Genomic DNA, 26,462 nt, shown 5'->3' on the forward strand with positions numbered 1-26,462 from the left:
GTAAACCAGCACGGGTAGCGACTGCTTTCTAATAATACAGATTCTCGTCTCACGACTCACGTCTCTCGTTCTGCCTCTGAACACACTCAACGTTCAGCCAAAGCTGTGGGCGTTTACATTGTGGAAGAGGAATTAACTGTCTATTAATGACCTAGTTTATCCCTCACATTCGGCACAGGGTTACTCAGATGCCTGGTCAACAGCCAGTTTGTTAATAATTGCTCACTGTTGACCACGCATTCTCACGATTTTATCTGGATGGGGCATTTTAACCCCATCCAGGCTGTAAACAATAACAACAAAACATTGTGTTTTTACATACAAAAAAAATACACTTTAAATAATAATTCAACAAATAATATAACACCACAAAGAAGACTAATACGAACTCTCGACTAATTGGAAATGCATGAGTCTTGCATGTGACTTTTAGGCTACTCCCCCTTGATCAGTGCTGCCAGATTGGCAGTTTTCCAGCCAAATTTGGCTCCTTTTGAAAGAATCAAGCGGGTAGATGTCTTTGGTGTTTGGTTATTTGCTGGTTATTTTTATCACGCGTGTTTTTTTTCTATTTCTTTTGTTTATGAGGTCATCATCAGTGCAGATACTTCAAATCACCACGATGCCCTGTATAATATATCACGTCCACTCCCGTCTTTGTTCTGGAGTTCTACATTTAACAAAATTACGAATTACACAAAGATGCAGTTATTTTTTATTCGTCACCAATTTAAGAACTGTATCAATGCAATTTTAATTGTTCTTGCATGTATTTTTAAAGGCTATCTGCCGACAGTTCTGGTAAATGTAATTTTTTTTTTCTTTAATACATTTAGAGTGACCAATTATTTATTTTCCCCCAATTCGGAATGTCCAATTATGTTTTTTTTTTTCTCCTCACCACAGCGAGACCCCACACAGCACAGACGTTCACGTCTACAGCCCGAATCACTTTTGCGCCAGGCAATCCAGAGCAGAGGTGTGCAGGCTACCGATCCAGGAGAACAGAGAACAGCCCTGCCTATTACCCACTCTGAATGTGCTCGGTGTCTGGCCTGTAGGGCGCTGTTGCACGGTGAGGAGAAGCAATCCCTGCCGGTTTCCCATCGCCACCCCAGGAATATCATAGCCAATGTGACACCCCCCTCTGGGTCCCCAGCAAAGATCGGCCTCTCTGCACAGCCTGGACGTGAACTGGTGCTGTCCAAGCTATATAACATCCTCCACTCCCTGCGTCAGCGCTTTAATTGGATGAGTCACTCTGGGACCCCTTGGCCAATGTAATTTTACACTACATTCTGAATATCTTTTTTTCCCTGGACCTACCGCATTTCCTCTCATCAGATAATTTTTTTTTTTAAAAATCATCGGTTCTGGTAATGTAAGTTGTGAGAAAACAAGCAAAGCAGATACATAAATAAACACAGATTAATCCACTTTATATCATTATATATACCTGATATATCATTATATTTATCATGATATAAACCAGGTTTCACATTTGCCTGTGACAGCACATTATGAGTGTGAGAAAAAAAAGAAAGAAAAAGTAACAGTGAATTAAACAGCAGTGTTTTAATACTATACATTTAGGTCGTTCTTTACATTTAAACAAAATGTGCATAGGTTTACTACAGGACAAATACGCTTTGTATCATTAACTGGAACGAAACAGTTTGTGCATCTAAAAAAGCCATCAATTGTCAACTGATGATAGCTATCAAATTGGGTGTTGCACTTGGTGGTTTAAAAAAAAAAAAAAAAAATTGGTGACGGTGTTTTGTAACTGAGCTGTATCCCACTAAGACCGCCTACGCAGCATTTGACAGGCTGCACAAAATGTCAGTTTATCACCAGAGATGATTGTTGGTTGTTAGTTGCATTGGAAATTGAGTGGGTGAAAACATGCTGCATTTATGCAGCTGTACCAAGACTCGATTGCTAATCAATCACTCAACTGCAAGTGAATTAATAAAGTGCAATTCCCCGTGAGCACATATTACTTTTTACACGCACGTTAAGTGCTGTGCAATCCTTGTGCCTAAATAAATATACATTTTAAACACTCGTGTTACAGAGACCCGTTTATATCCTGTGTACCAATGACTACACACCAACATTAAACACACAACATATAACACAAAATACACACAGGGGCGGGCACTTTACCACACCGATATATAAAGCATATAAAAAATATATTATTTATAATAAAAACTATATTTAAAATCTATGTTTTTAGAGAATTTTAAATAGCTTTCAAACCAGCACTGTTTTTTTATTTTTCAAATTGGGAGCACATGCACCTACTTCAGAGGATCCACGAAAATTAGTTACTTACTGGGAATTTAATATGAGTTTAATTTGTCAGATCACATTCTAATACTTCAAATTCCACAGGAATGACAAAAAGCACAGTTTAAATGTGTAGATTTATTTTAGTAACAAAAAATCAACAGAAGCGTCATTCAGCGTTGAATTCCAATATGTATCGCAATACAGATCATCAGTCCCAATACCCACCCCTACACCTCGCATCCGCTTTTGGACTGGAAAGAAGGAAAGAAACCTACTTTGCAAATTTGACAGTAGTGGCATTTCTGGGCACAAAGCCTGTGTGGAACTGGATCTGGAACATCTTCATTGAAGCCATCTGAAAAAAAAGAAACCAGGATATGCTATACAACCAATGATAACTGAGTAATAAGGCTAAGACGATGCACTATCATAAGAAGAACATAAGAACATAAGAAAGTTTACAAACGAGAGGAGGCCATTCGGCCCATCTTGCTCGTTTGGTTGTTAGTAGCTTATTGATCCCAGAATCTCGTCAAGCAGCTTCTTGAAGGATCCCAGGGTGTCAGCTTCAACAACATTACTGGGGAGTTGATTCCAGACCCTCACAATTCTCTGTGTAAAAAAGTGCCTCCTATTTTCTGTTCTGAATGCCCCTTTGTCTAATCTCCATTTGTGACTCCTGGTCCTTGTTTCTTTTTTCAGGCAGAAAAAAGTCCCTTGGGTCGACACTGTCAATACCTTTTAGAATTTTGAATGCTTGAATTGGGTCGCCACGTAGTCTTCTTTGTTCAAGACTGAACAGATTCAATTCTTTTAGCCTGTCTGCATATGACATGTCTTTTAAGCCCGGAATAATTCTGGTCGCTCTTCTTTGCACTCTAACTAGAGCAGCAATATCTTTTTTATAGCGAGGTGACCAGAACTGCACACAATATTCAAGATGAGGTCTTACTAGTGCATTGTACAGTTTTAACATTACTTCCCTTGATTTAAATTCGACACTTTTCACAATGTATCCGAGCATCTTGTTAGCCTTTTTTATAGCTTCCCCACATTGTCTAGATGAAGACATTTCTGAGTCAACAAAAACTCCTAGGTCTTTTTCATAGATTCCTTCTCCAATTTCAGTATCTCCCATATGATATTTATAATGTACATTTTTATTTCCTGCATGCAATACCTTACACTTTTCTCTATTAAATGTCATTTGCCATGTGTCTGCCCAGTTCTGAATCTTGTCTAGATCATTTTGAATGACCTTTGCTGCTGCAACAGTGTTTGCCACTCCTCCTACTTTTGTGTCGTCTGCAAATTTAACAAGTTTGCTTATTATATCAGAATCTAAATCATTAATGTAGATTAGGAATAGCAGAGGACCTAATACTGATCCCTGTGGTACACCGCTGGTTACCACACTCCATTCTGAGGTTTTTCCTCTAAAAAGTACTTTCTGTTTTCTACATGTTAACCACTGCCTAATCCATGTACATGTGTTTCCTTGAATCCCAACTGCGTTCAGTTTGAGAATTAATCTTTTGTGCGGGACTTTGTCAAAAGCTTTCTGGAAATCTAAATAAACCATGTCATATGCTTTGCAATTATCATTTATCGATGTTGCCTCCTCAAAAAAATCAAGCAAGTTAGTTAGACACGATCTCCCTATCGATAGTCAAGCCTGTGCATCGTTTTTGTGTAAAGGGCTTAAGCAAAGGAAAGTTTTTTTTATTGAATTTGGAAATGGGCAGGTTTTTTTGCATTAAGCACAGAGCTTCTCTGTTCCCTCAGGTCTGACTCACTGAATCTCACCTTCTCCCCCCTGCCCCGCCCTCCGTGAGTGTTTACTGATGGGATTGAACTGTGCTGAGTCTTCAAAGTAACAGAGCAAATTAAGAGCGAGAATTACAAATACTGTATTGACAGAGCAACAAATACAATGACTTCTGATGTTTGGCAATTATTTTCTAAAGTAAGACAGCAAGAAAGTAAAGTGTTTGGGATACTCTGGTAACACAACTAATCTGCGTGACCATTTAATGAGATGGCAACCTACAAAACTTCAAACAAAATCTGCATTTATTCATCTGAACTACCCTGGAGCAAAAATTAAGAAAAACAATCAAGATCGCTACAAAAGCTGTATCTTTGGTCAGAAGTATCGCGCATTATTGCAACGTCAGTCCCTAGTGAGCAGGTATTCAGCAATGCTGGGCAGATTGTAAGCAAGTGCCACTCATCGCTAAAATTAAAACAAAATGTGGATACTACCATGTTCTTTAACATAATACAAATTTAAGACATGGACAACATTCATGTTACTAAAATGCTGTGGATAGTGATAACTTTTTAAAATATATATATATACAGTACCAGTCAAAAGTTTGAGTATACTTGCTGGCAACTAGGTTTTTTTCATAATTAACAATGTTTTACTTCGTATACGTTTCTGTAAATACTTGAAAATGAAAACACATGTTACAATATACAAAACAAAACATAAGGAGTATCAATGCAATGTTCAAGAAAATTGAAAATTGTCTGTAAATCTTGGATTCCTCAAAATAGCCACCCTTTGCCTTAATAACAGCCTCACAAACACGAGACATTTGGTTAACAAGTTTCAGCAGGAAATCACCCAACGTGTCTTCCCAGTTCTTCTGCAACAATTCCCAGAGATGTTGGGCACTTGTGGGTAGTTTTGCTTTGACTCTTCTGTTCAGTTCGTCCCATACAAGTTCTATGGGATTGAGGTCTGGAAACTGGGCAGGCCAGGTCATTAGATTGAGTTGTCCTTTACTTTCCTTCTTCACCAGATAGTTCTTGCACAACTTTGAGGTTTCGGGTCATTATCTTGCTGAACAATGAAGGACTGCCCAACTAGCCGTAATCCTGATGGAATGGCATGCCTCTGAAGTATGCTATGATAGCCATGCTGGTTGAGCTTGCCATGGACTTGGTAAAGATCACCAACTCTGTCACCAGCAAACCAACCCCAGACCATGACACTGTCTCCTCCATGCTTGACAGTGGGAACCACACATGCAGAACTCATGCGCTCACCCTCTCTGCGTCTTACAAATACTCGGTGGTAGGACCCAAATATTTCAAATTTTGACTAACTGGTCCACAAGACCGACTTCCACTGCTCAAACGTCCAGTTTCTATGTTTTTTGGCCCAGGCAAGTCTCTTCCTCTTATTCTGCACTCTTAACAATGGTTTCTTTGCAGCAATTCTTCCAGTTAGGCTAGCTTCACGCAATCTCCTCTGAATAGCTAATGCTGAAACATCTGTACTTCTAGTAGCATTTACCTGAGCTTGTATTTCAGGGGCATTTAATCGCTGGTTTTGCAGGCTTGTGACTGGAATGAACTTGTTCTCTGATTCTGAAGTCACCCTTGGCCTGCTTGACCTTGTTCGGTCCACATGAGTGACAGTTTCTTCAAATCGTTTGATGGTCTTGGCCACAGCAGTTACAGACCCTTGCAAAATTCTTGCAATTTGTCTTAAAGATTGACCTTCATTTCTTAAAGTAGTTACAGACTTTTTTCTTTGCTTAACTGAGTGTATTTTGCCATTTTCTGCTCCCTTACATTCAGGAATGACAAACTTGTGTCTATGCTACCTATATTTATAGTAATCATGGACCCTTACCTGTTAACAATAATTGGTGACAAAAGGTTAATTAGTAGCATGCTCGTTAACTCAGAGAACATCCAAGAAAGACACTTTTATACTTAGGCCAGTGTTCTAACACCATGTTATACACATTTCAGACTTCTAACTGACTTGGGCTTCAGACTGAAATCTCTTTGCTTTGGTGACCATTTCATTGAAATTGACAAGATTTACATTTTCATTTAAAAATAACATTTTTGAATGCAATTCACTTATGATTATCAGCTTATATAAGTATACATATCATATAATGAAATATTAAGTGTTTATAGACAAGTTTATACAGTTAAAAGAATAGGTAATCATGAAAAACCTGGTTTCAAGCAGGTGTACTCAAACTTTTGACTGGTACTATATATATATATATATATATATATATATATATATATATATATATATATATTATATATCTATATATATATTATATATATAACAAAAGAAAAAATAAAGAGAATTTTCTTTTTTTTTCTCTTGATTGGGGGTTTTTAACCCCCCCCAACGAGGTTAAATATATATATATATTATATATATATATATATATATATTAGTTCAAAGAGCCAGCTGCCCAACGTTTCGATATGTTGTACATATCTTTCTCAAGGGAGCCTGTTATACATATGTAGTAAAAGTGATGTCACATATAGAACACCATTACATCATGTAAGAATAAATCATTGATTTGAATATAAACAACAACAAGTAGTTGTCATGCTGTCAAACACCTATAAATACCTCCAATGTTTTGATTCAAACACAGGCTCCCTTCAGAAAGATATGTACAACATATCAAAATGTTGGGCAGCTGGCTCTTTGAGCTAAAATATATATATATATATATATATATATATATATATATATATATATATATATATATATATATATATATGCATATTAAATTGATGTAATCAATCTAATATGCATAATAGTTTTAAAGGTGTTACCAGCAGTGTTACACAGTAATCCACAGCTCCACATTTTTTTTTTTTTTTTTTTTTTTTTTTTAACCCTTTCAAAACATTGATAAAATCGATATATCTGCTTTTTTGGAGAACGATATATCTAGAGTGGAAAAACTAGGCATCATCCCAGTCTTACAGAGTAATGATGAAGTAAGCTAAAATAATATGCAATAATTTCATGATTACGACCACCAATGAGTATAATAGTCTAAACAGAAAGCTGGTATGTATTCTCGAAACGTTAAGAAAAAACTTTTTAAAATCGAACATTTCTCTTAAGTTTGAAAAGAGTGAAGAAAAAATGCTGTTCACAACACAATGAACTTTTATCTTCAGAAGAAATTTTTATGATATTTTAGATAGCAAAATCCTTGATTTAAACAAGAAGCCCTCATCAGATATGTAGAAGAAATACAAAGTTAAAATAACCATTTTTATTAACTTAAAAGATCATAAAAGCTTAACCTCAAATGATTAATTTGTTATGCAAATGAAATCAACTACAGGGGACAAACAAATAAATAAAATTTTAAAAAGCCATGTGTAAATATCTCAATCCATCACCAGCCCACCTGAAACAAAAGCCAAATGATCCATCACCAGCAATAATAATAATAATAATAATAATAATAATAATAATAATAATAATAATAATAATAAATCGTGTTATACAACAACGTCAATCAGAGTTAAAAGCATGTTACTGAAACCATTCATTGCAAGCACTTACAGTATTGTCAATGTATTTTATTGTATTATGACTTATACTGTAGCTTTGAAGAAAAAGGCAAAACACAACAAGGATCCCGCCAAAAAAATGCATCTGAAACTACCGAACAAATGTGCCAATATTATTAATTTATACGCATCGCGACCGATTTGCATAAAGATGGTTGTTTTTTTTTTTGTTTTTTTTAATTAGCCTTGGGGAAACAAATTAACGACAGCTGGGCCTAATATGCACATATAATAATAATTGAATAGCCTCAAAATAATTGTTTGAAAATCTCAGTAAAATCAATAAATATAGTTTAAACACTGTTTACCAGTTAACTAGGACCTATCACTACATTTCTCAATGTTTGTTATATAAAGATGACATTTAAAGAAATGTAAGAAAATAGTATGAAAATTTGAACTTTATGTATTTTCTTAAGACTTAAGAATACGACCCCTAGTTCTTCAGATTTCGCTCTCCCATTAGAAGGGGGCTAACAATGTGGTCTTAATGGTAAGCTGCTGTTCTTATACATATATATATATATATATATATATATATATATATATATATATATATATATATATATATATATATATATATATATAGAGCTAGTGAGCTAGTCAAAAGGAAAGAGTTTAACTTCATTTGCAAATCAATAAAGCAAAAGATAGTTCTTAATCATATTTTCTGAAACTCCCTTCAGGCAACCTTGAAGCACACAGTTTGAAGTGTTGGTGAAAACATGCAAATTGGTAGTCATACCTTAGCTTGTAGTCTCCCTCCCAAGGTTGATCTGGCATGATAAATTACAATAAGGACATCCCCTTGAACGGTGATCCCCAGGGGAATCTCAGCCTTCCCATTTTCCATTTTAAAATCCCTGAAAACATTAAAAGATGCAGTGGTTTCATAGTCAGTAAGTGCCTAATGTAACAGGCATATTTGAAAAAAGTAAAACAGTTGTATGATAGAGATCTGGAGGAGAAGCTTTTGCACACACCTCATTTTGTCATATTCTTGGGAGGTAGTTGCCACTCGGTCATCTCCGACATACACCTCGCAGAAAGGCCTGCAGCCACTGCGCTGTTTGTTAAACAGGGGCACTGGTGTCATGGCGATGGACTGGATTAGTATGGGTTTGCTGTGAGGGATGATAGGTTCGTCTGCCATCATGTCACACATGTATTCTATATACCTGCAGAGAAAAGAGAGTTCAGGACTGGAATGTGTACTGGTATTCAAACAGAGTCATTAGGGCTGTTTTTTAAATAGTCATATTCCAAATTGAAATCTAAAATGCAAAGAACCAACATGTCAGTGATAATGTTGCCAGTGGGGGGAAGAAAAAAGGGAGGCAAGGATTTAAAAACCTTGGTTAGCACTTATCACAAAGACAGCTGAGTGGAGACGTCAGAACCAGGAAATGAATATACAGAGACAGAACAGATGAGGTGAAATGATGAAGACGCTTGCTTGCGCCGGTTTATTGAAAATAAAAGGCTTAAAACAAACAGAAGACAGGACACGGCACTTTACGCCAAAATAAATAGACAAACAAAAATGGACTAACACTTAACAAATGGTGAGTTTACATAAACAAGTATTGTGCTGGTCCCACCAGCATGTAATAGCAAACTCCACCTTGGTTTCTACTCCTCTCTCTCCAGTTCCCTACTCACCAAACACCCAACAACCCAGAGTGAGTAAAATGTGCATCTTTATATACTGTTGTGCGGGATTCAATTACCAATTAATTATTCACTTGAATCCCAGCACGTGAATTAATTATGTGCAACCTCGTGCTCACATATTAACTACTTTAAATGCACGTGAAGTGATGTACAATCCCGTGCAACACAGTGAAAACCACAGTGAAACACAGACCAGTTTATATCCCGTGTACCAATGCCTATACACCAACATTTAACACACCACACGCAACATATAACAAAAAAACACACAGGGGCGGGCACTTTGTCACAGCACTCCTTTAAAAATTGGATAGGCAATGTGAATCAAGTCTTTCTGAACTGGATAGGCAATGTGAATGAAGTCTTTCTAAATTGGATAGGCAGGGTGAATCAAGTCTTTCTATTCTAGGTTGTTAGTCCAAATCCATGTTGTTTTTGATTATTTTGCTCTGGTCGCTTTTTTTTTTTTTTTTTAAATCTATACAACATTTATATTTTTATTATTTTATTATATTGCAGAAGAGGAGGCTGCTGGTTTACCTTTTGTGAGAAGGCCAGATGCCTGGGGGACAGCGCTTCATGCTGAACATGTAGACTGCGGCTTCTGCAGTGGTGAAGAGGCGGCAGAAACAGAGGAATGAACAGACAGCCACTGCAGAGGCAGCCCTGCCATCCTGGAAACAACACAGCAGCAAATTAATACCATGGCAGGTAAACAAGTAGAGCTGTCAGCAACATGAAAAAGTAAAATCACCACATTAGGCATATCTACCATTATATGTGTGACATACAAATATATGCCCATGATGCTGCTGCCAATAACTTGTGATAATGAATATCTTTAGCAAGTTTCATCAATTTTTATTATAAACAAGTATGTCAATAGCATACATCTGCCACCACAGCTGTACATTTAAAATTAGACCTATCTGTATAATGAAAAAGATGATGACAATGAAATAAACAGTATGTATATAATACAGAATATAGAAGAATTAGCAATTCCATATTTAATCACAATGTGATAAGCGATTCTCCAGATGCAAAAATGTAAGTGTGACACTGTACAGAGTCATGGATGATCAGACAGAGGCACCTCCATAGATCCCCAGAATATGATTCTCTGAATAGCTTATGCTAAATAAAGTTAGTACCAAGTTTCATGTCAATTGGAAACTATACCTCATTCACAGGGAATTTCATCCCCAGCAGAGAATAATAAATGTAATCACAGGTCACCATCAAACACTATAGTATACAAGGTGATATAGCAATATCTGAAACATATGAACACAAAAAAAAAAAAAAAAAATAATAATAATAATAATTCTGCCCAATGGCATAAGATGGTGTGGTTGAAAGGAACAAGCCTCCATGGGTGAGTAGAGTCTATCCCATGAAAAAAAACAATAACAACAAAAGGGATCAAAAACACAACTCACAAGGCAATGAACAACACAGATGTTCTTCTGGTCTTGCTTGAGCCACAGGTGCATGTTCTTGCAGATGCTGTACAGATTTTTTAGGTTGGGTGCCCGTCTTGCTTGCCAGCCACATTGTGAAACCTTTCATTTAAAAAAAGAAAAAAAAGAAAGAAAAAGGAGAACTGCAGTTCATTTCTGGTTAATTAAAAGAAAAAAAAAACCTTCATCCAGTAAGTAGTTAAATCTAGGTAAATATTTTTTAAATTAGAAAAAAAAAAAAAAAAAAAAAATCATCATCGATTCTCCAAATATACTAGTCCTGTTTGTTTCAGTAAAATAACACTACTTTCAGTAGTCATTACGTTCATTGCTTCATTTTAGGTGTATCGATTCATCAACAAGCAGCGACTTCAAATTGTAATGTCATTTATACCAACACTGCCTCCAGCATATATATTAAAAAAGCTCTTGTTTATGTATAAACTACGAATTAAACGGTATTCTTGTTCCACAGGCACGTCTTCTCTGTTTAATACATACAGTTTAATGCATACGGTGCCGTTTAATACGTACAGTTTTCCTGTTCAACAGGCAGATATTTTGCGCATCCGGGATAATAAGAGACAGCATTTGTGATTTCAGACAGGTAAAACAGTTTTTGTTTACTTTCTTGTTTTTGTTGGTACAGCCATTGTACAGTTTAAAACGTTGAACGTATACAATTTTAATTACATTTAGTGAAAATATAAATTCGTAAAATGGTACTTGTACGGCTCACAGGGGCGTGTTGTGTACAAATAAACTCTCACTCTTTGGCAGTTAAGGTTTCTTCTATTGTTTATAAGAGATATCATGTAATCTCCTGCAGGTTGGGCGAGAGGACCGGTAAGCAAAGCTGCACAAACTGTGCGAAATGATGTCTCTTACACAAGAGACACCCTTCACACAGTATATTAACTTATTATAAATCACACACAAGGATTAGACATACAGTATCTTACAGTGAAACTAACTTATTTTCGTTAAATATAACATTCAACCCCCCTTCTCCCCGCCTAAAAATGGTTTGGTCGAGGATCGACCGTAACTGACCTAACGGGATGAAACTATTAAAAACAAATGTACATCCTGTAACGCTAGCTCGTGCATGTCCTGAAGTGTAGTTAGTAACTGAAGTCAGAGTTGAACAGTTGCTCTGATTTGGTTTAGAAAAGGTATTAGTAGGCATCGCTGTCGCAGCAGGGGAACTTGTTCCTGAAGACTTGGGTGAAGAAATGTACGTATTTCTATGTTTGCATTTCATCCGTGTTTGTCGCGTAATGCTTGAGACTGAGTTCGCTCTTGTGTCCAGAAACTGAAATAATGTGCCTGTCCTCAACTCCAGCATCACTTAAAACGTGGCACAAACACAATGGTTGGTGTATGTTGCAGAGAGAGTAGCTTCTACAGAGATTTCATTAAAACTTCCAATAAAACGTTCACCGAGGAAGGGGTGCTTCCCATACCAGATGTCATGAGATTTTTTTTTTTTTTTTCTTGTCATTTGATAAAAGCCATGGCTGTACAGCTAAAGCTCGGAAACGTGCAGCCTAAAGCTTTTTACAGTCCAATTTTCAAAATCTGGCAGCGAGTACATTCGTATATCAGTGATAGTGGGAGTGTCTAGACCACCTTGTTGATTTTTGGTCTGTAATGCTGATGTTTGAGTGACATATTCACGGCCAGTGACATCGTAATATGTCACAATTACTCATCCAAATTAAAAACAAAGGTTCAGGTTATTAACACGATTTTCCATTTTGCTGTGTTTTTATTTAGAGCATTTTATTTTTTAAATAACGACAATTCTATGCGAAATTGTATCCGGATATATCCATCCGCATCTGCAATAATGCACACAAATTGCAAAAATATGTTTGACGATATTAGGATTAAGGGGAATATTGGAAGCGTGGTAAGTGTGTGTTGTCTGTTCAGCAGCGTGCCTATTGAGCTGCCTGCTGTCACGGAGCGCGCGTGGATGATTGGGTCTGTCTGTTCCCTTCCAATGGAATGACAACCATTACCGAACGGGAAGAGCCCTCTCTGACCATCAATCACTGAGCATATATAAAAAAGCTACCCTATCAGGGCCCTGCTGTGAGGAGGAAGTCCCTCCCACCTCCTGCTGAAGAGGAACATCCTCACAGTAGCATACTGCCATTTTCTCACTCGCTTCACTAAGACAGGTCACAGATTGCCTCCTGCTTTCTTTGTCCGAATTTGGCTGATTTGTTGGTTTATACCTTCAAATTTACTAACACCCACGGTAAAATCACGCTTTTGAGTGTTATTGAGAGTGCTCCTGCCTGATTCTTCTGTCAGTTTACTGACTAGAGCTAGTTTGACCCCTCTTGCGAGACTGGCAAATGGCCTTTTCTCTCTTCCACTACCTTGTGTAGTTCTCTACTGCGTCTGGAGCTGCTGTGGTGCTGTAAGGTGACCCCCCTGGCTCATGGTGTCATCCTCTACACTGACTTAATCGGCCACAGCGACCCCCCCAAAAAAAAAGCTTGGGCTAGTGCACCTCTCAAGCCTCGGGCTTTCCTAGCGAGGCTGTGCTTTTCCTCACCCTTGCCCACACCGACTGAATCGGCTTACACCGGTGTAAACATCTTCGGTGCAGAGTCAATTAGAGCCGGGGTCGGTGCCGGGCTATAGATGGCGCCAAAGATATTTACACCGGTGCAAAGTCAAACTTAGCTGGGATAGGCGCTCGGACTGACTCGGTACCGGTGTGAACACCTTCGGCGCCGTCTACAGCCTGGCACCGATCGCGGTTACTCTCGACACCGAGCGCAGAGTCTGCGAGGGCTCAGCAGAAAATGCTGGAGACCCTGCTTAAATCTCAGGGCAGACTGCCCCCTACCACCGGGCAGCCCCAGCTTCCCCAGTCTCGCTCCCCATCCCCAGCACCTAGACCTACTAGCCCAGACGAGCTACCTTTTACAGCATCGAGGTCAAACATGTCTGACCCAGTCACATCCATCGGGCAAGCCACAGCGGGTGGCTCCTAACCGCCCCAGCCGCATGTGTCGCAAAGGTTAGAGAGCAGCTGCAGCCATGGACGTTCCCTGGCTGGCAGAACAGGAGGAAAAGGGGAACAGCTTTCTGCAGAAGAAAGGGCACCAGCAGTAGGCCCTCCCCTTGTGCCAGGATTTCCTGGAATTGGTGAACCCAGCGTCTGCACCTTCAGCCTCCAGAACAGCAGTCCCTGCTACAAACTGCAGGAGCCCAAGAAGCGAGCCTAGGCACTTTCCCCACTATCGGGGACATGGTCATGGTATTGGTGCAAGGTTCCAAGAGTGATAAGGACCCAACCTGCCCATCCAAGCCTTGCAGGACAACGGATGCGAGGCTGAAGGCGGCGTACGCATCGGCAGCACTGTCGGTTTGAGCAACGAACGCCATGACTATACAGGTGCTCTACCAAACCCAGTTAGCAGAGAAGCTGCAGGAAAGGGCTACAGAAGTGGAAACAGGAGAGCTCCAGGCGGTAGTAAAGGCATTTGTGGCTGACGCAAGCCAGGGTCGTGGAGACAGAGAAGGTGGCTTTACTGGATGCCCCCATTACACTTTTTACTTGTTTTCAGCTCTTGAACAGTTGCTGCAAGTTAGTTGTAACATTTGATAAGTAACTTGAACTGCAACTGTAAGAGCTGAAAACAAGTAAAAAGTTATAATTAAGCAAATTATTAGTTCAATTAAGAGTCTAGAGGCGTCCTAGTTACCACTTCCCTTCTGTGAGGGGATCCGAATGGAGATCTGAGGCGCGGATTGCCGGGACGAAGCTACCAGTCCAGTGTCTTCTGGCATTGTCTGGACATTCACACCAGCCGCTACTGATCGCAGACCGGGTGCACCTTGAGCGTATTTACCCAGGCTTGTGTAGTACTTTGACCCTTACCATCAGAGTGAAATTGTCAGCATACAGATTCTAGAGGCACATCATGCCCTGATCAAAAGACCTTCCTGAAGACCTCTGGAAAAAAGTTGTTGATGCCTATCAGTCTGGAAAGGGTTACAAAGCCGTTTCTAAGGCTCTGAGGCTCCACCAAACCACAGTCAGAACCACATTGTCCAAATGGAGAAAGTTTGGGACAGTAGTGTCTGTCCTGCCAAAATCTCTCCAAGAGCAAGGCGTAAAATCATCCAGGGATCTGTAGGCCTCTCTCGCCTCGGCTAATACCAGTGTTCATGACCCCACCATCAGAAAGACACTTGGGGAAAAAATGGGATTCATGGCAGAGTAGCAAGGCGGAAACCACTGCTCACTAAGCAGAACATGAATGCTTGTCTCAAATTTGCTAAAAAACACCTGGATGATCCCCAAGAGTTCTGGAACAGTGTTCTATGGACAGATGAGTCCAAAGTGGAACTTTTTGGCCAACATGGGCCCGGTTATGTCTGGCAAAAACCAAACACTGCATTCCACAGTAAGAACCTCATACCAATGGTCAAGCATGGTGGTGGTAGTGTCATGATTTGGGGATGCTTTGCTGCATCAGGATCTGGACGACTTGCCATCATTGAAAGAACCATGAATTATGCTCTGTATCAGAATTCTACAGGAGAATGTAAGGCCATCCATCTGTGAGCTGAAGCTGAAGCGCAGCTAGGTCATGCAGCAAGACAATGATTCAAAACACACAAGCAAGTCTACATCAGAATGGTTGAAGAACAAGAAATTTTTTAAGTTTTGGAATGGCCTAGTCAAAGTCCAGACCTAAACCCCACGAGATGTTGTGGCAGGACCTGAAACAAGCAGTTTATGCTCGAAAACCCACAAATGTCACTGACTTCAAGCAGTTCTGCATGAAGGATTGGGCCAAAAACTCCTCCACGGTGCAGTGAGAGACTGATCAATAACTACAGGAAGCTTTTAGTTGAAGTTATTGTGGCGTAACCAGTTATTGAGTCTAAGGGGGCGATTACTTTTTCACACGGGCATTGGGTGTTGCATAATTTTCTTTAATAAATAAATGAAATAAGTATCAATTTAGTGTTATTTGTTCACTCAGGGTACCTTTTATCCAATATTAGATTTTGGTTGAAGATCTGATAACATTCAGTGTCAAAAATATGCAAAAATGCAGAAAATCAGACAGGGGGCAAATACTTTTTCACGGTACTGTGTGTGTGTATATATATCACACACACATACACACACAGAGGCACCTCCAAAATTATTGGCACCCTTGATAAAGATGAGCAAAAAAGGCTGTATAAAATAAATAAACACAGGTACGCTATATTTTATGCTCAACGATATGGGAACATAAGAACATAAGAAAGTTTACAAACGAGAGGAGGCCATTCGGCCCATCTTGCTCGTTTGGTTGTTAGTAGCTTATTGATCCCAGAATCTCATCAAGCAGCTTCTTGAAGGATCCCAGGGTGTCAGCTTCAACAACATTACTGGGGAGTTGATTCCAGACCCTCACAATTCTCTGTGTAAAAAAGTGTCTCCTATTTTCTGTTCTGAATGCCCCTTTGTCTAAACTCCATTTGTGACCCCTGGTCCTTGTTTCTTTTTTCAGGCTGAAAAAGTCCCTTGGGTCAACACTGTCAATACCTTTTAAAATTTTGAATGCTTGAATTAGGTCGCCACGTAGTCTTCTTTGTTCAAGACTGAACAGATTCAATTCTTTTAGCCTGTCTGCATATGACATGCCTTTTAAGCCCGGAATAATTCTGGTCGCTCTTCTTTGCACTCTTTCTAGAGCAGCAATATCTTTTTTATAGCGAGGGGACCAGAACTGCACACAATATTCAAGATGAGGTCTTACTAGTGCATTGTACAGTTTTAACATTACTTCCCTTGATTTAAATTCAACACTTTTCACAATGTATCCGAGCATCTTGTTAGTCTTTTTTATAGATTCCCCACATTGTCTAGATGAAGACATTTCTGAGTCAACAAAAACTCCTAGGTCTTTTTCATAGATTCCTTCTCTAATTTCAGTATCTCCCATATGATATTTATAATGTACATTTTTATTTCCTGCATGCAGTACCTTACACTTTTCTCTATTAAATGTCATTTGCCATGTGTCTGCCCAGTTCTGAATCTTGTCTAGATCATTTTGAATGACCTTTGCTGCTGCAACAGTGTTTGCCACTCCTCCTACTTTTGTGTCGTCTGCAAATTTAACAAGTTTGCTTACTATACCAGAATCTAAATCATTAATGTAGATTAGGAATAGCAGAGGACCTAATACTGATCCACACCGCTGGTTACCACACTCCATTCTGAGGTTTTTCCTCTAATCAGTACTTTCTGTTTTCTACATGTTAACCACTCCCTAATCCATGTACATGTGTTTCCTTGAATCCCAACTGCATTCAGTTTGAGAATTAATCTTTTGTGCGGGACTTTGTCAAAAGCTTTCTTGAAATCTAAATAAACCATGTCATATGCTTTGCAATTATCCATTATCGATGTTGCATCCTCAAAAAAATCAAGCAAGTTAGTTAGACACGATCTCCCTTTCCTAAAACCATGTTGACTGTCTCCCAGGACCCCGTTACCATATAGGTAATTTTCCATTTTGGATCTTATTATAGTTTCCATAAGTTTGCATATAATAGAAGTCAGGCTTATTGGTCTATAGTTACCTGGTTCAGTTTTGTTTCCCTTTTTGTGGATCGGTATTACATTTGCAATTTTCCAGTCTGTCGGTACCACCCCTGTGTCAAGAGACTGCTGCATGATCTTGGTTAGCGGTTTGTAAATAACTTCTTTCATTTCTTTGAGTACTACTGGGAGGATCTCATCCGGCCCAGGGGATTTGTTTATTTTATCACCTCCTAGTCCCTTTAACACTTCTGCCTCAGTTATGTTAAAGTTATTTAAAACTGGATAGGAACTGGATGACATGTGGGGCATGTTGTCAGTATCTTCCTTTGTAAAAACTTGTGAAAAGTAATCATTTAATATATTTGCTATTTTTTTTTTCTTCATCTACGATTTTGCCATTTGTATCTCTTAAACATCTAATCTCCTCTTTGAATGTTCTCTTGCTGTTGTAATATTGGAAAAACATTTTGGAATTGGTTTTAGCTCCCTTAGCAATGTTCATTTCTATTTCTCTCTTGGCCTTTCTAACTTCCTTTTTGACTTGCGTTTGCAGTTCTGTGTACTCTTTCTGCGTACTTTCTTTTTGGTCCTTTTTTAATGCTCTGTAAAGTGCCTTTTTTCGCTGAATATTTTTTTTAATTGATCTATTAAACCATTTTGGCAATTTAGTTTTACACTTAGATTTGTCTACTTCAGGGATGTAATTGTTTTGCGCCTCTAGTACTACATTTTTGAAGAACAACCATCCTTCTTCTGTGGGTGTTTTCTCTATTTTACTCCAATCTACTTCTGTTAGTCTCTGTTTCATACCTTCATAGTTTGCTTTTCTAAAATTGTAAACCTTCGCTTTAGTTATTACTTTTGGGGAAAACTATATTCTTTAATACTAATAGACTTGCTCAGAGAAAACGTTTATTTTTAACAAGTAATATTTTTTTTTTCTCAAAAAGATAGGTGTCAAAATTGCCACCCCCAAAAGATTTTTATAAATAAAATCAAACAAAATTAAATCTGCATTAACATTCTAATTTAAGTACATCTCAGTCTTAAGGAACTGTATTGTGGCCTTCCATGGCTTCCTGTTTCTCTGGGGTATAAAAATGAGGTAACACACATGTAAAATCCATTTGTCATCCATCACCATGGGGAAAGGCAAAGAACTCACAAAAAAAGAGACAAATGGTTGCTGACCTTTTAAATCCTGCAATGGGTACAAAAAAATAGCTAAAAACCTAAATATACCACTTGCCACTATTAGGGCAACAATTAAGAAGTTCAAAACCAGTGGAACATCTGCCTGGTAGAGGACACAAGTGCATCTTTCCCCCACGCACAGTGAGGAAGATGGTTCTGGATTGGTCACCAAGTTTTCAAATCTACAATTAGACGCCACCTACATGTCATTAGCCTATTTGGAAGGGTTGCCAGAAAAAAACCTTTGAGAGCAACCAACAAATCTAACCGTCTGGAGTTTGCTAAATGGCATTGGCACTTGGATCGGAACCGGGTGCTATGGTCAGATGAGATGAAAATAGAGCTCTTTGGCCATGCACACCAGCGGTGGGTTTGGTGACGAAAAAAGGATGCGTATGCAGAAAAGAACCTCATATTTGCTATAAAATATGGTGATGGATCTTTGATGTTATAGGGCTATTTTGCTTCCACTGGTCCTGGGGTCCTTGTTAAGGTCAACAGCATCATGAACTCTACCAAGTACCAGGACATTTTAGCCAAAAACCTGGTTGTCTCTCCCAGGAGGCTGAAACTTGGCCGCAAGTGGATCTTCCAGCAAAATGACCCCAAGCACATATCAAAATCCACAAAGAAATGGTTAATTGAATACAAAATCAACATTTTGCAATGGCCATCTCAGTCTCCGGACTTGAGTCCTGTTGGAAACCTGTGGCTTGAATTGAAGAGGGCGGTTCATAAGCGTAGAGCGAAGGATAAAGGATCTGGAAAGATTCTGTATGGAGGAATGGTATAAGATCCCTTCCAAAGTGTTCTCCAATCTCATAAAAGATTATAGAAAAAAATCTCAGTGCCATTATCCTTGCAAGGGGAGGGTGCACAAAGTACTGAAAACAAGGGTGCCAATAATTTTGAAGGTGCCTGTGCGTGCGCAATATTATATATATATATATATAGCGAGAGAGAGAGAGAGAGAGAGGAGAGTTAATTTAGTAGTTGCTAAATTTCTAAATTTCTCCCAATTTAGAATGTCCAATTATTTTTAAGCTCAGTGCACCGCTACCGACCCTGCGCTGACTTGGAAGGGGCGAAGATGAACACACGCTGTCTTACGAAGCACGTGCCATCAGACACCCACTTGTTTACACACTGCAGACTCACCATGCAGCCACCCAGAGCTACAGCGTCGCAGGATAACGCAGATCTGGGCAGCTTACAGGCAAGCCTGCAGACGCCTGGCCAGACTACAGCGGTCACTGGTGTGCTGTGAGCTGAGGACACCCTGGCCGACCTATGCCCTCCCCCCCTGGGAAGCGCTCTGACAAATGTGCGCCGCTCCCTGGGAGATCCCATCCACAATCGGCAATGGAATAGCCTGGACTGGAACCAGCGACATCCAGCCTATAGGGCGCATCCTGCACTCCGCACGGAGCACCTTTACCGGATGCTCCACTTGGGAGCCCCCAGCAGTGTACATTTTAAAACAAACCATTAAGTGCTGGTTGGATTAAAAACTTTGACTATTGGATGTCACCAAGGATCAAAGATGAGAGTCCCCGTCTTAAGCAATGACCTAACACACCACCTAGAAAGTCTCACTCTTTGGCTTTGAATCTCAATCTTTAGGACAGCCAACCCTTTGCATCTCTGTGAACGTTAATTATATCTGCATCCGATCCGCCATCCTCAAAGATGTGAAAATACGCGCAGATACCTGCTGATTTGCAGGGTTTTATTGATTTCCATTGTCTCTTGGAGTCTGTTATAAGTGGAGTGCACCTGTATAAATAAAACATGCCACTCAGTGCAAGTATACTGCTGATCAGTAAAGCAGCAGCCAGTATGCACAATTTTTAACCTACCCTGTTGTGAAACCTTGAAGGCCTGTAGGTTCGTTGAGACAGGTTGTAAACAGCATAATGGCCTGCATGGCGCGAGTCCAGGAACAGCCTCACATTCTCAATGTTGTTTTTAATTGCAGATTCCACCCCCTCTGCTGGAAACGACATCACTACAACAGGACCAAACAGAAGTATCATTGTTTTTTGTGTCATGTGTTTTTTTTTTTTTTTTTTTTTTTTGTTAAACTAGTAACAATCATGTAACAAATGTATGAAAATGCAAGGGGTTGCTGACAAAAGTATACCATACTCCATACAGTAACCTTCACAACAGAAGAGCATGTATAACCCCAATTTAACTTCCAGCGCATATCATTTAATTTATTAAAATTGAAACCCTATAGTTATATTAACAAGCACATATTAAGTGTATTAATGTTTGCATTTTAGTACTTTAAAATTTAGACTAGACTATACACATGTTTCACTACTGAAGTAGAAGTTGCTGCTGCTTCCTGGTTTTAAATGATCACTTCCTGTGCTGTACCTCAGTTTTACTCCAATGCTCTTGCTTCTTTCAATATTGAAAAAGTGTATATATATAGAAAAAATGCAGACTGCAAATGCTAAATGTATTCTACTGTTCTTCTCCTTTAAGCCTTTCTAAAGACAGGAGGAATATTTAATTATTTGCTGGTTATCAAACAAACTCAGAATTGTGCATAACCAATAACACTGTGTAACACAATTTTTGTTCCTGGGTAGTAAGTGTTATTTCCTAATTGCTTATGCCTCAATAGTATAGAACATGGCTGTTATTCCCCACAAACTTTGCTTTTGTGACCAGGACAGTGATATTTCAAAATATCACTATTTCCAATGGGAAAACGGGCAAATGTGTGTCTTTTCGTTCACATAAAGTCAGAAAAAAACAACATATGAATCCAAATTAACATGTATTTATACTAAAGTAATACAAAAATGACTACAAAAGATTTAGAAGTAAGTAGTTTTTCGAGATTTACGATTATACTGTAAATACAGTATAATCGTAAATCTCGAAAAACTACTCACTTCTAAATCTTTTGGACAGTGATATTTTGAAATAATACTGTCCTGGTCACAAAAGCAAAGTTTGTGGGGAATAATAGCCATTTTCTATACTTTTGAGGCATAAGCAATTAGGAAATAACACTTACTACCCAGGAACTAAAAAATATATATAATTGTTACACGGTGTAATCTAACTGTAGATTAATAGTTAAAATGTCTTCAACTGTTACGATCATTGTAATAGACTAATAGATTAATTCTACCATTTAATTTTATTGACAAATGATTAGTGACAAAGTAGGAACAAGGCTACATACTACACATCACATAGGCCTCATCAAACCTAAGCAAAAGCATAAACATACCTGCTATTCTTGAAGTGATATACGATAGGTCCAAATCTCCCTTTGCATAGCTGAAATACAAACAGTTAAGCATGTATTTATGTATTTTTATATGTAGCTTTTTTCATTGTGAGGTTGTACTTTATTTCTGGTTCTGAAGCCAATTAAAAAAGGCAAAAGTTGAATTTCTTCACTTTCAATGACCAAACTTTGCAATTTCTGATTAAATTTCCAGCTAAAATGAGAATAGTAAATTAATTTGCTTGTTCAAAACAATTTTGAAAGCTGTTTTCATGACAGAACCAGCAGATGGTATCAACTCAGATTGTGATCAAAATATCAGTGGATGCCCTTTAGTTCATCACAGTATAATCCATAAAATCAGTTATTTCGCATTGTTTTCTGTGAACCCATTCAAATATATAACTGATGAAAATAGGGTTATGTAATGTACATAAACAGTCTCCGATTTGTCACATTTGCCATTATAAGAGATCATAAAATCTAAACAGTGTTCCAGTTAATAACGTGTATTGACTGGATTTGAGGTAAACATGGTTTATGGATGTCAAGGAGGCAAATTTCCTGAATCAGTCTAGTAGCATGCATGTGTTAATTGTACTGCAGCAGGCCAAGGTGTCCTAGGCAGGTACTTTTATGCAGAATCATCCTACCCTATGTGAAAATGTGCAACTTCTCTATGGGACCTCTACTTAAAACAATTAACAGTACTTGAATGGGTTTCAAATATCCCTAATAATAATACAGCTAGGAAAGTGCAGGTTTCATTGATTTTTGTACAAATGGACTAATTAAAAAAAAAAACACTGATAATTGTCACACTCTGAGTGACTGAAAAAATGATGTGTGAATATTAAGGACAAGTAAGGTTAGTTCAAATCATCAATTCCTAGCTTTTTATAATACAAATAAATACACATACTTTTTAAAACGTTGATTACTTGTGCACATTCAAATCTTTTGACAAAAGGATTTCCCTCTATCCAACAGGTGTAAATCCTAAAACAGATTCCTAGTTTCACATGCCTTTCAGTCAGATAAGGCAACTAATGCCCCGGTCACATCTGGAACGATAACCACAAATCGTTTATGGAGCGGTCACACCGGAACGAAAAAGGGCTCCGATATATAGTACAGCAAATGCAAAATCAGCTTTTTAGTACACGCCACTTATTTCCAGAAAGATGAGGTACAGTGATGAGGAACACTATAAAGTACTCCTGTTATCTTAGATCATGGGTTTTCAACCGAGGGCACACGTACCCATGGGGGTACTGAGAGAGCCTGGAGAGCGCTCTGTGCTTATGATCTTTTCTGTTTTCAACTTGTTGAATCAGTGAAGCCAGTGTTTCTGCGTTTAGAAGTAGAAATGCTCTGACAAACATACATAGTCGTCACAATACTCATATTTGATGGGTTTTGTTTATTACCGCGGCTGCATTTTATTAACAGCAATGGCGGCTGGTTGAATATGTTTTCGGTGTTTGTTTGATACATTTCTTACTTGGAATAGAAAATCGAAGGAAAACAGAGAGTCAGAAAGTGCAAAGTGACAGAAAGTTAGTCCCTTTGGATCATTTTTATGCTGGCTTTAATAAAAAAAAAATAATAATTTTAAATTTTTTTTTAAAAAAGTGTAGTATTGTTAGTAATTAATTATAGTTTTATCTTGAGGTTAATTTTTTTGACACTGCAAACATTTTAAACAGCACACAATTCTACTGAGGTGGGAAATAAATAGTAATGCAATAAACATTTACACAGTGCAGACTATTTTGTATTTATAATGACTTTGCCCATCAGAACGTGAATGAGTGTTTACAAAGATTCTTAAATACTATCTTTTAATTTTTTGCATCCAAAGACATGTAGTTAAGTTTTAAGAATGAAGCCTACCGTTTGGTTTTTTGTCTCAGCAATTTGTCAGTCCCAGACTTGTGTAAAATGATATATTAAATAAACAGGGGAAAAAGACAAGTTGCCTTTTATTGCAACTGTGGTACCATTCAGTGAGCAAAAATTGCAAAGGGTACTTTAGCTGAAACCTCCCGACAGAAGGGGTACAGTTTAAAAAAAAAAAAAAAAAAAAAAGTTTGGAAAACCCCTGTATTAGATCAACAGAAGGCATAGGAGACAGAAAAGACGAGTGTGGGTACACAGAATACTACAGAGTAGGGAGGAGTTAGAGGAATTGCACACACTCGCTGGTATAGTCAAGTGCTGAAAATTGTGTTGTGGGTATTGCCTCAAGGAAGTATGCAAGGTTGCCTTGTGTAGAACCACTTTCCAATAAAGTAAAACATGAAATAAGAACATGGTATGTGGTGTTAATTACAACTTATTTAAAGCAAAAAAAAAAAAAAAAAAAAAGCAACTACCATATGCAGACTGACATGTCTTTACGGAGCATATATGATCATTCATTGTGTTATAATTCTACATTAATAGCTGTTTAGCAAATAATTTATAACAAAAGAAAAAAGATTTCTTGTTTTCCATCATGATGTTATGTGGTGGATCAGTGGAGGGCAGTCTTCTCTGGAGTAAATCATTACAAATGCCTGTATTTGCTGTTTATCGTGTTTACAATATATAAAATAACACCAGGTAGGTGATGATGTCACATTTAATACAGCCCTGATTGGCCAGGAACACTTATCGTTACAGCAGGAAAAAATCGCTCTGAAAGCGATTGAAACGATAGCTATTGTTATCGTTTACAATGATCTATCATTATCATAGTGCTGTGACCACCTCCACACTTGAACTGGAACGATTTTTTAAATTCATTATCGTTCCAAGTGTGACCGGGGCTTTAGCCTTACTGAGCTGGAATCTCACAGCACTGCTGGTTTAAAAAACAGCTTTGTCAGCACTCTCAACATGTTCCGAAGGTCCATGCAGTTCAACATTAAACTCAGCATGTAAGGTTAAGTAAGTAAACAGTCTAGGAATTTACCATGCTATGCTGTCTGACTGAATTTTCTCTTACAAAAGCAGGGCAGAATGCTAAAATGATGTTAAAGAATTCACTCCAGCTTCCACACGGCACAAGGACCACTGCTTTTTCTTCCACCTGTACTGATCACTCTGGAGGGGATATTATGACACACAGCAGCGTATCTTTACAGACACGGCTAGTAATGACACACTTATCCTTTCTCTGGCAGGCCTTTATAACCGATCATAAATGTTTATAAAGACCACAAAAAAAAACCCTGCAACATGTAGCACAACCTTGTGTACATAGACTGTTCTCCACAAGACAGCACCAGTGATGACTCGGTTGCCTCAATAATTTTCAGAATTCGTTGATTGCTGGTTAACAGGTTAACTTTTATGTGATATGACACGGCCACCATGGACTGCCAGGATGGCAGAATATGTGAGCATTACTTCATGAATACCTCTAACTACTTCAAGGAAACTCAGGGTGGAAAGACTTGGATAAAAGAAGAACCAGTCAGAGTGCCATTTACCTTCTACGCGTCTTGCCCATTGTGACCAAGGATGACCTGCAACATGGGGACTACGTTTCAAGAAAGCTATTTGTATCACAGATTTCTGTGAAGGACAATTACATTGGAAAGTTTCCTACATGTACAGTACAGAGGGTTAATTTTGGTCTGACCCCTATATATTTTATTTCCATTTATTTGTTTTAATAAACTAGCACAGATACCACATACTTTATATAAACACATGCAATATGCCATGTTAGCCACGTTAGAAATGATTAAAACAAAAAATACAAAAAAAAACACAGAAAAAGCTGTGGTTATTGACATACCCATGCTTGTTAGCCTTGACAAGGCACACTGACACACAAACAGCGCAGTGAATATTTACCTGGGGTTGCTATCAGAGGTATGTATGAAACCACGATAGGTGGCATGAGAGAAAGGCATGGAGGGGAAAAAAAAAAAAAAAAAAAAAAAAAAAAAACATGCAAACGATCACCAACGGCACAATGAAAAGCAACAAATGATTAAAAAGCGCAGCATCACCTGTTCAACTTGTACAAGTAAAGATCAGCTTTACTTCTACTTCACTTCAATTCATTTAACAGATACAAAACATTAACTGACAAACTGCTTCCATAATGTTACCAGACACAGTAGCACTGAAACAAAGGTGTTAATTTTAGCAATTCACACTACACCCTGCCAGGATAAACCACCCCTGGATCTTCTTAAAGTACTTTACAGCCTGAGCAAATCCACCTGGATTTTATCAGACACCTACTTTTTAGGGGTTCTCGTTGCATAATCATAGATTAAAATTGATCTGTGGTGTGTCCTGGTGGGATTTTTGGTTGATCAAATAAACCCCTTAGTAAGATTTAAACAACAAAATGTCCAATCTTTTAAAAATTTATTTTTAGTACTAGTGTACAAACTTAAGATACAACTCACTACAGTGTCATCATTAAATAAAAATCTATTTAATACAAGTTTTGATTTACATTGATTTAAAAGTATAAGGCTATAGAGACTTTTTTTTTTTTTTTTTTTTTTTTAATAACAAAATCCTGACTTAGTCATTTCTTGTGTAGTTTGTTTTACCATTAGTACCTTTCTACTACAATCAAGCAGTTTGCTGGATGTGCAGTATAGATGAGTTTTGG

The 26,462-nt window shown here is 38.2% G+C and overlaps 1 protein-coding gene across 4 annotated transcripts in view; it reads right to left on the reverse strand.

Moving 5' to 3' along the window:
- LOC121319746 (cyclin-G-associated kinase-like) overlaps positions 1-26,462 on the reverse strand; it is a 73,949-nt gene that overhangs the window by 14,231 nt on the left and 33,256 nt on the right. For 2 of the 4 annotated variants that reach the window (XM_041257526.1, XM_041257518.1), the window contains exons 12-20: positions 25,685-25,693; positions 25,315-25,350; positions 21,836-21,885; positions 20,439-20,587; positions 10,785-10,907; positions 9,883-10,016; positions 8,652-8,846; positions 8,414-8,531; positions 2,574-2,653 (exon numbers count right to left, since the gene is read on the reverse strand). In XM_041257526.1, the coding sequence (XP_041113460.1) occupies positions 2,574-2,653; positions 8,414-8,531; positions 8,652-8,846; positions 9,883-10,016; positions 10,785-10,907; positions 20,439-20,587; positions 21,836-21,885; positions 25,315-25,350; positions 25,685-25,693 (894 nt within the window). The remainder of the gene's footprint in view (positions 1-2,573; positions 2,654-8,413; positions 8,532-8,651; positions 8,847-9,882; positions 10,017-10,784; positions 10,908-20,438; positions 20,588-21,835; positions 21,886-25,314; positions 25,351-25,684; positions 25,694-26,462) is intronic. The other 2 variants (XM_041257535.1, XM_041257544.1) reach the window with 2 other exon arrangements.

This window comes from Polyodon spathula, chromosome 1, assembly GCF_017654505.1.
Source record: "Polyodon spathula isolate WHYD16114869_AA chromosome 1, ASM1765450v1, whole genome shotgun sequence".
NCBI lineage: Eukaryota > Metazoa > Chordata > Actinopteri > Acipenseriformes > Polyodontidae > Polyodon > Polyodon spathula.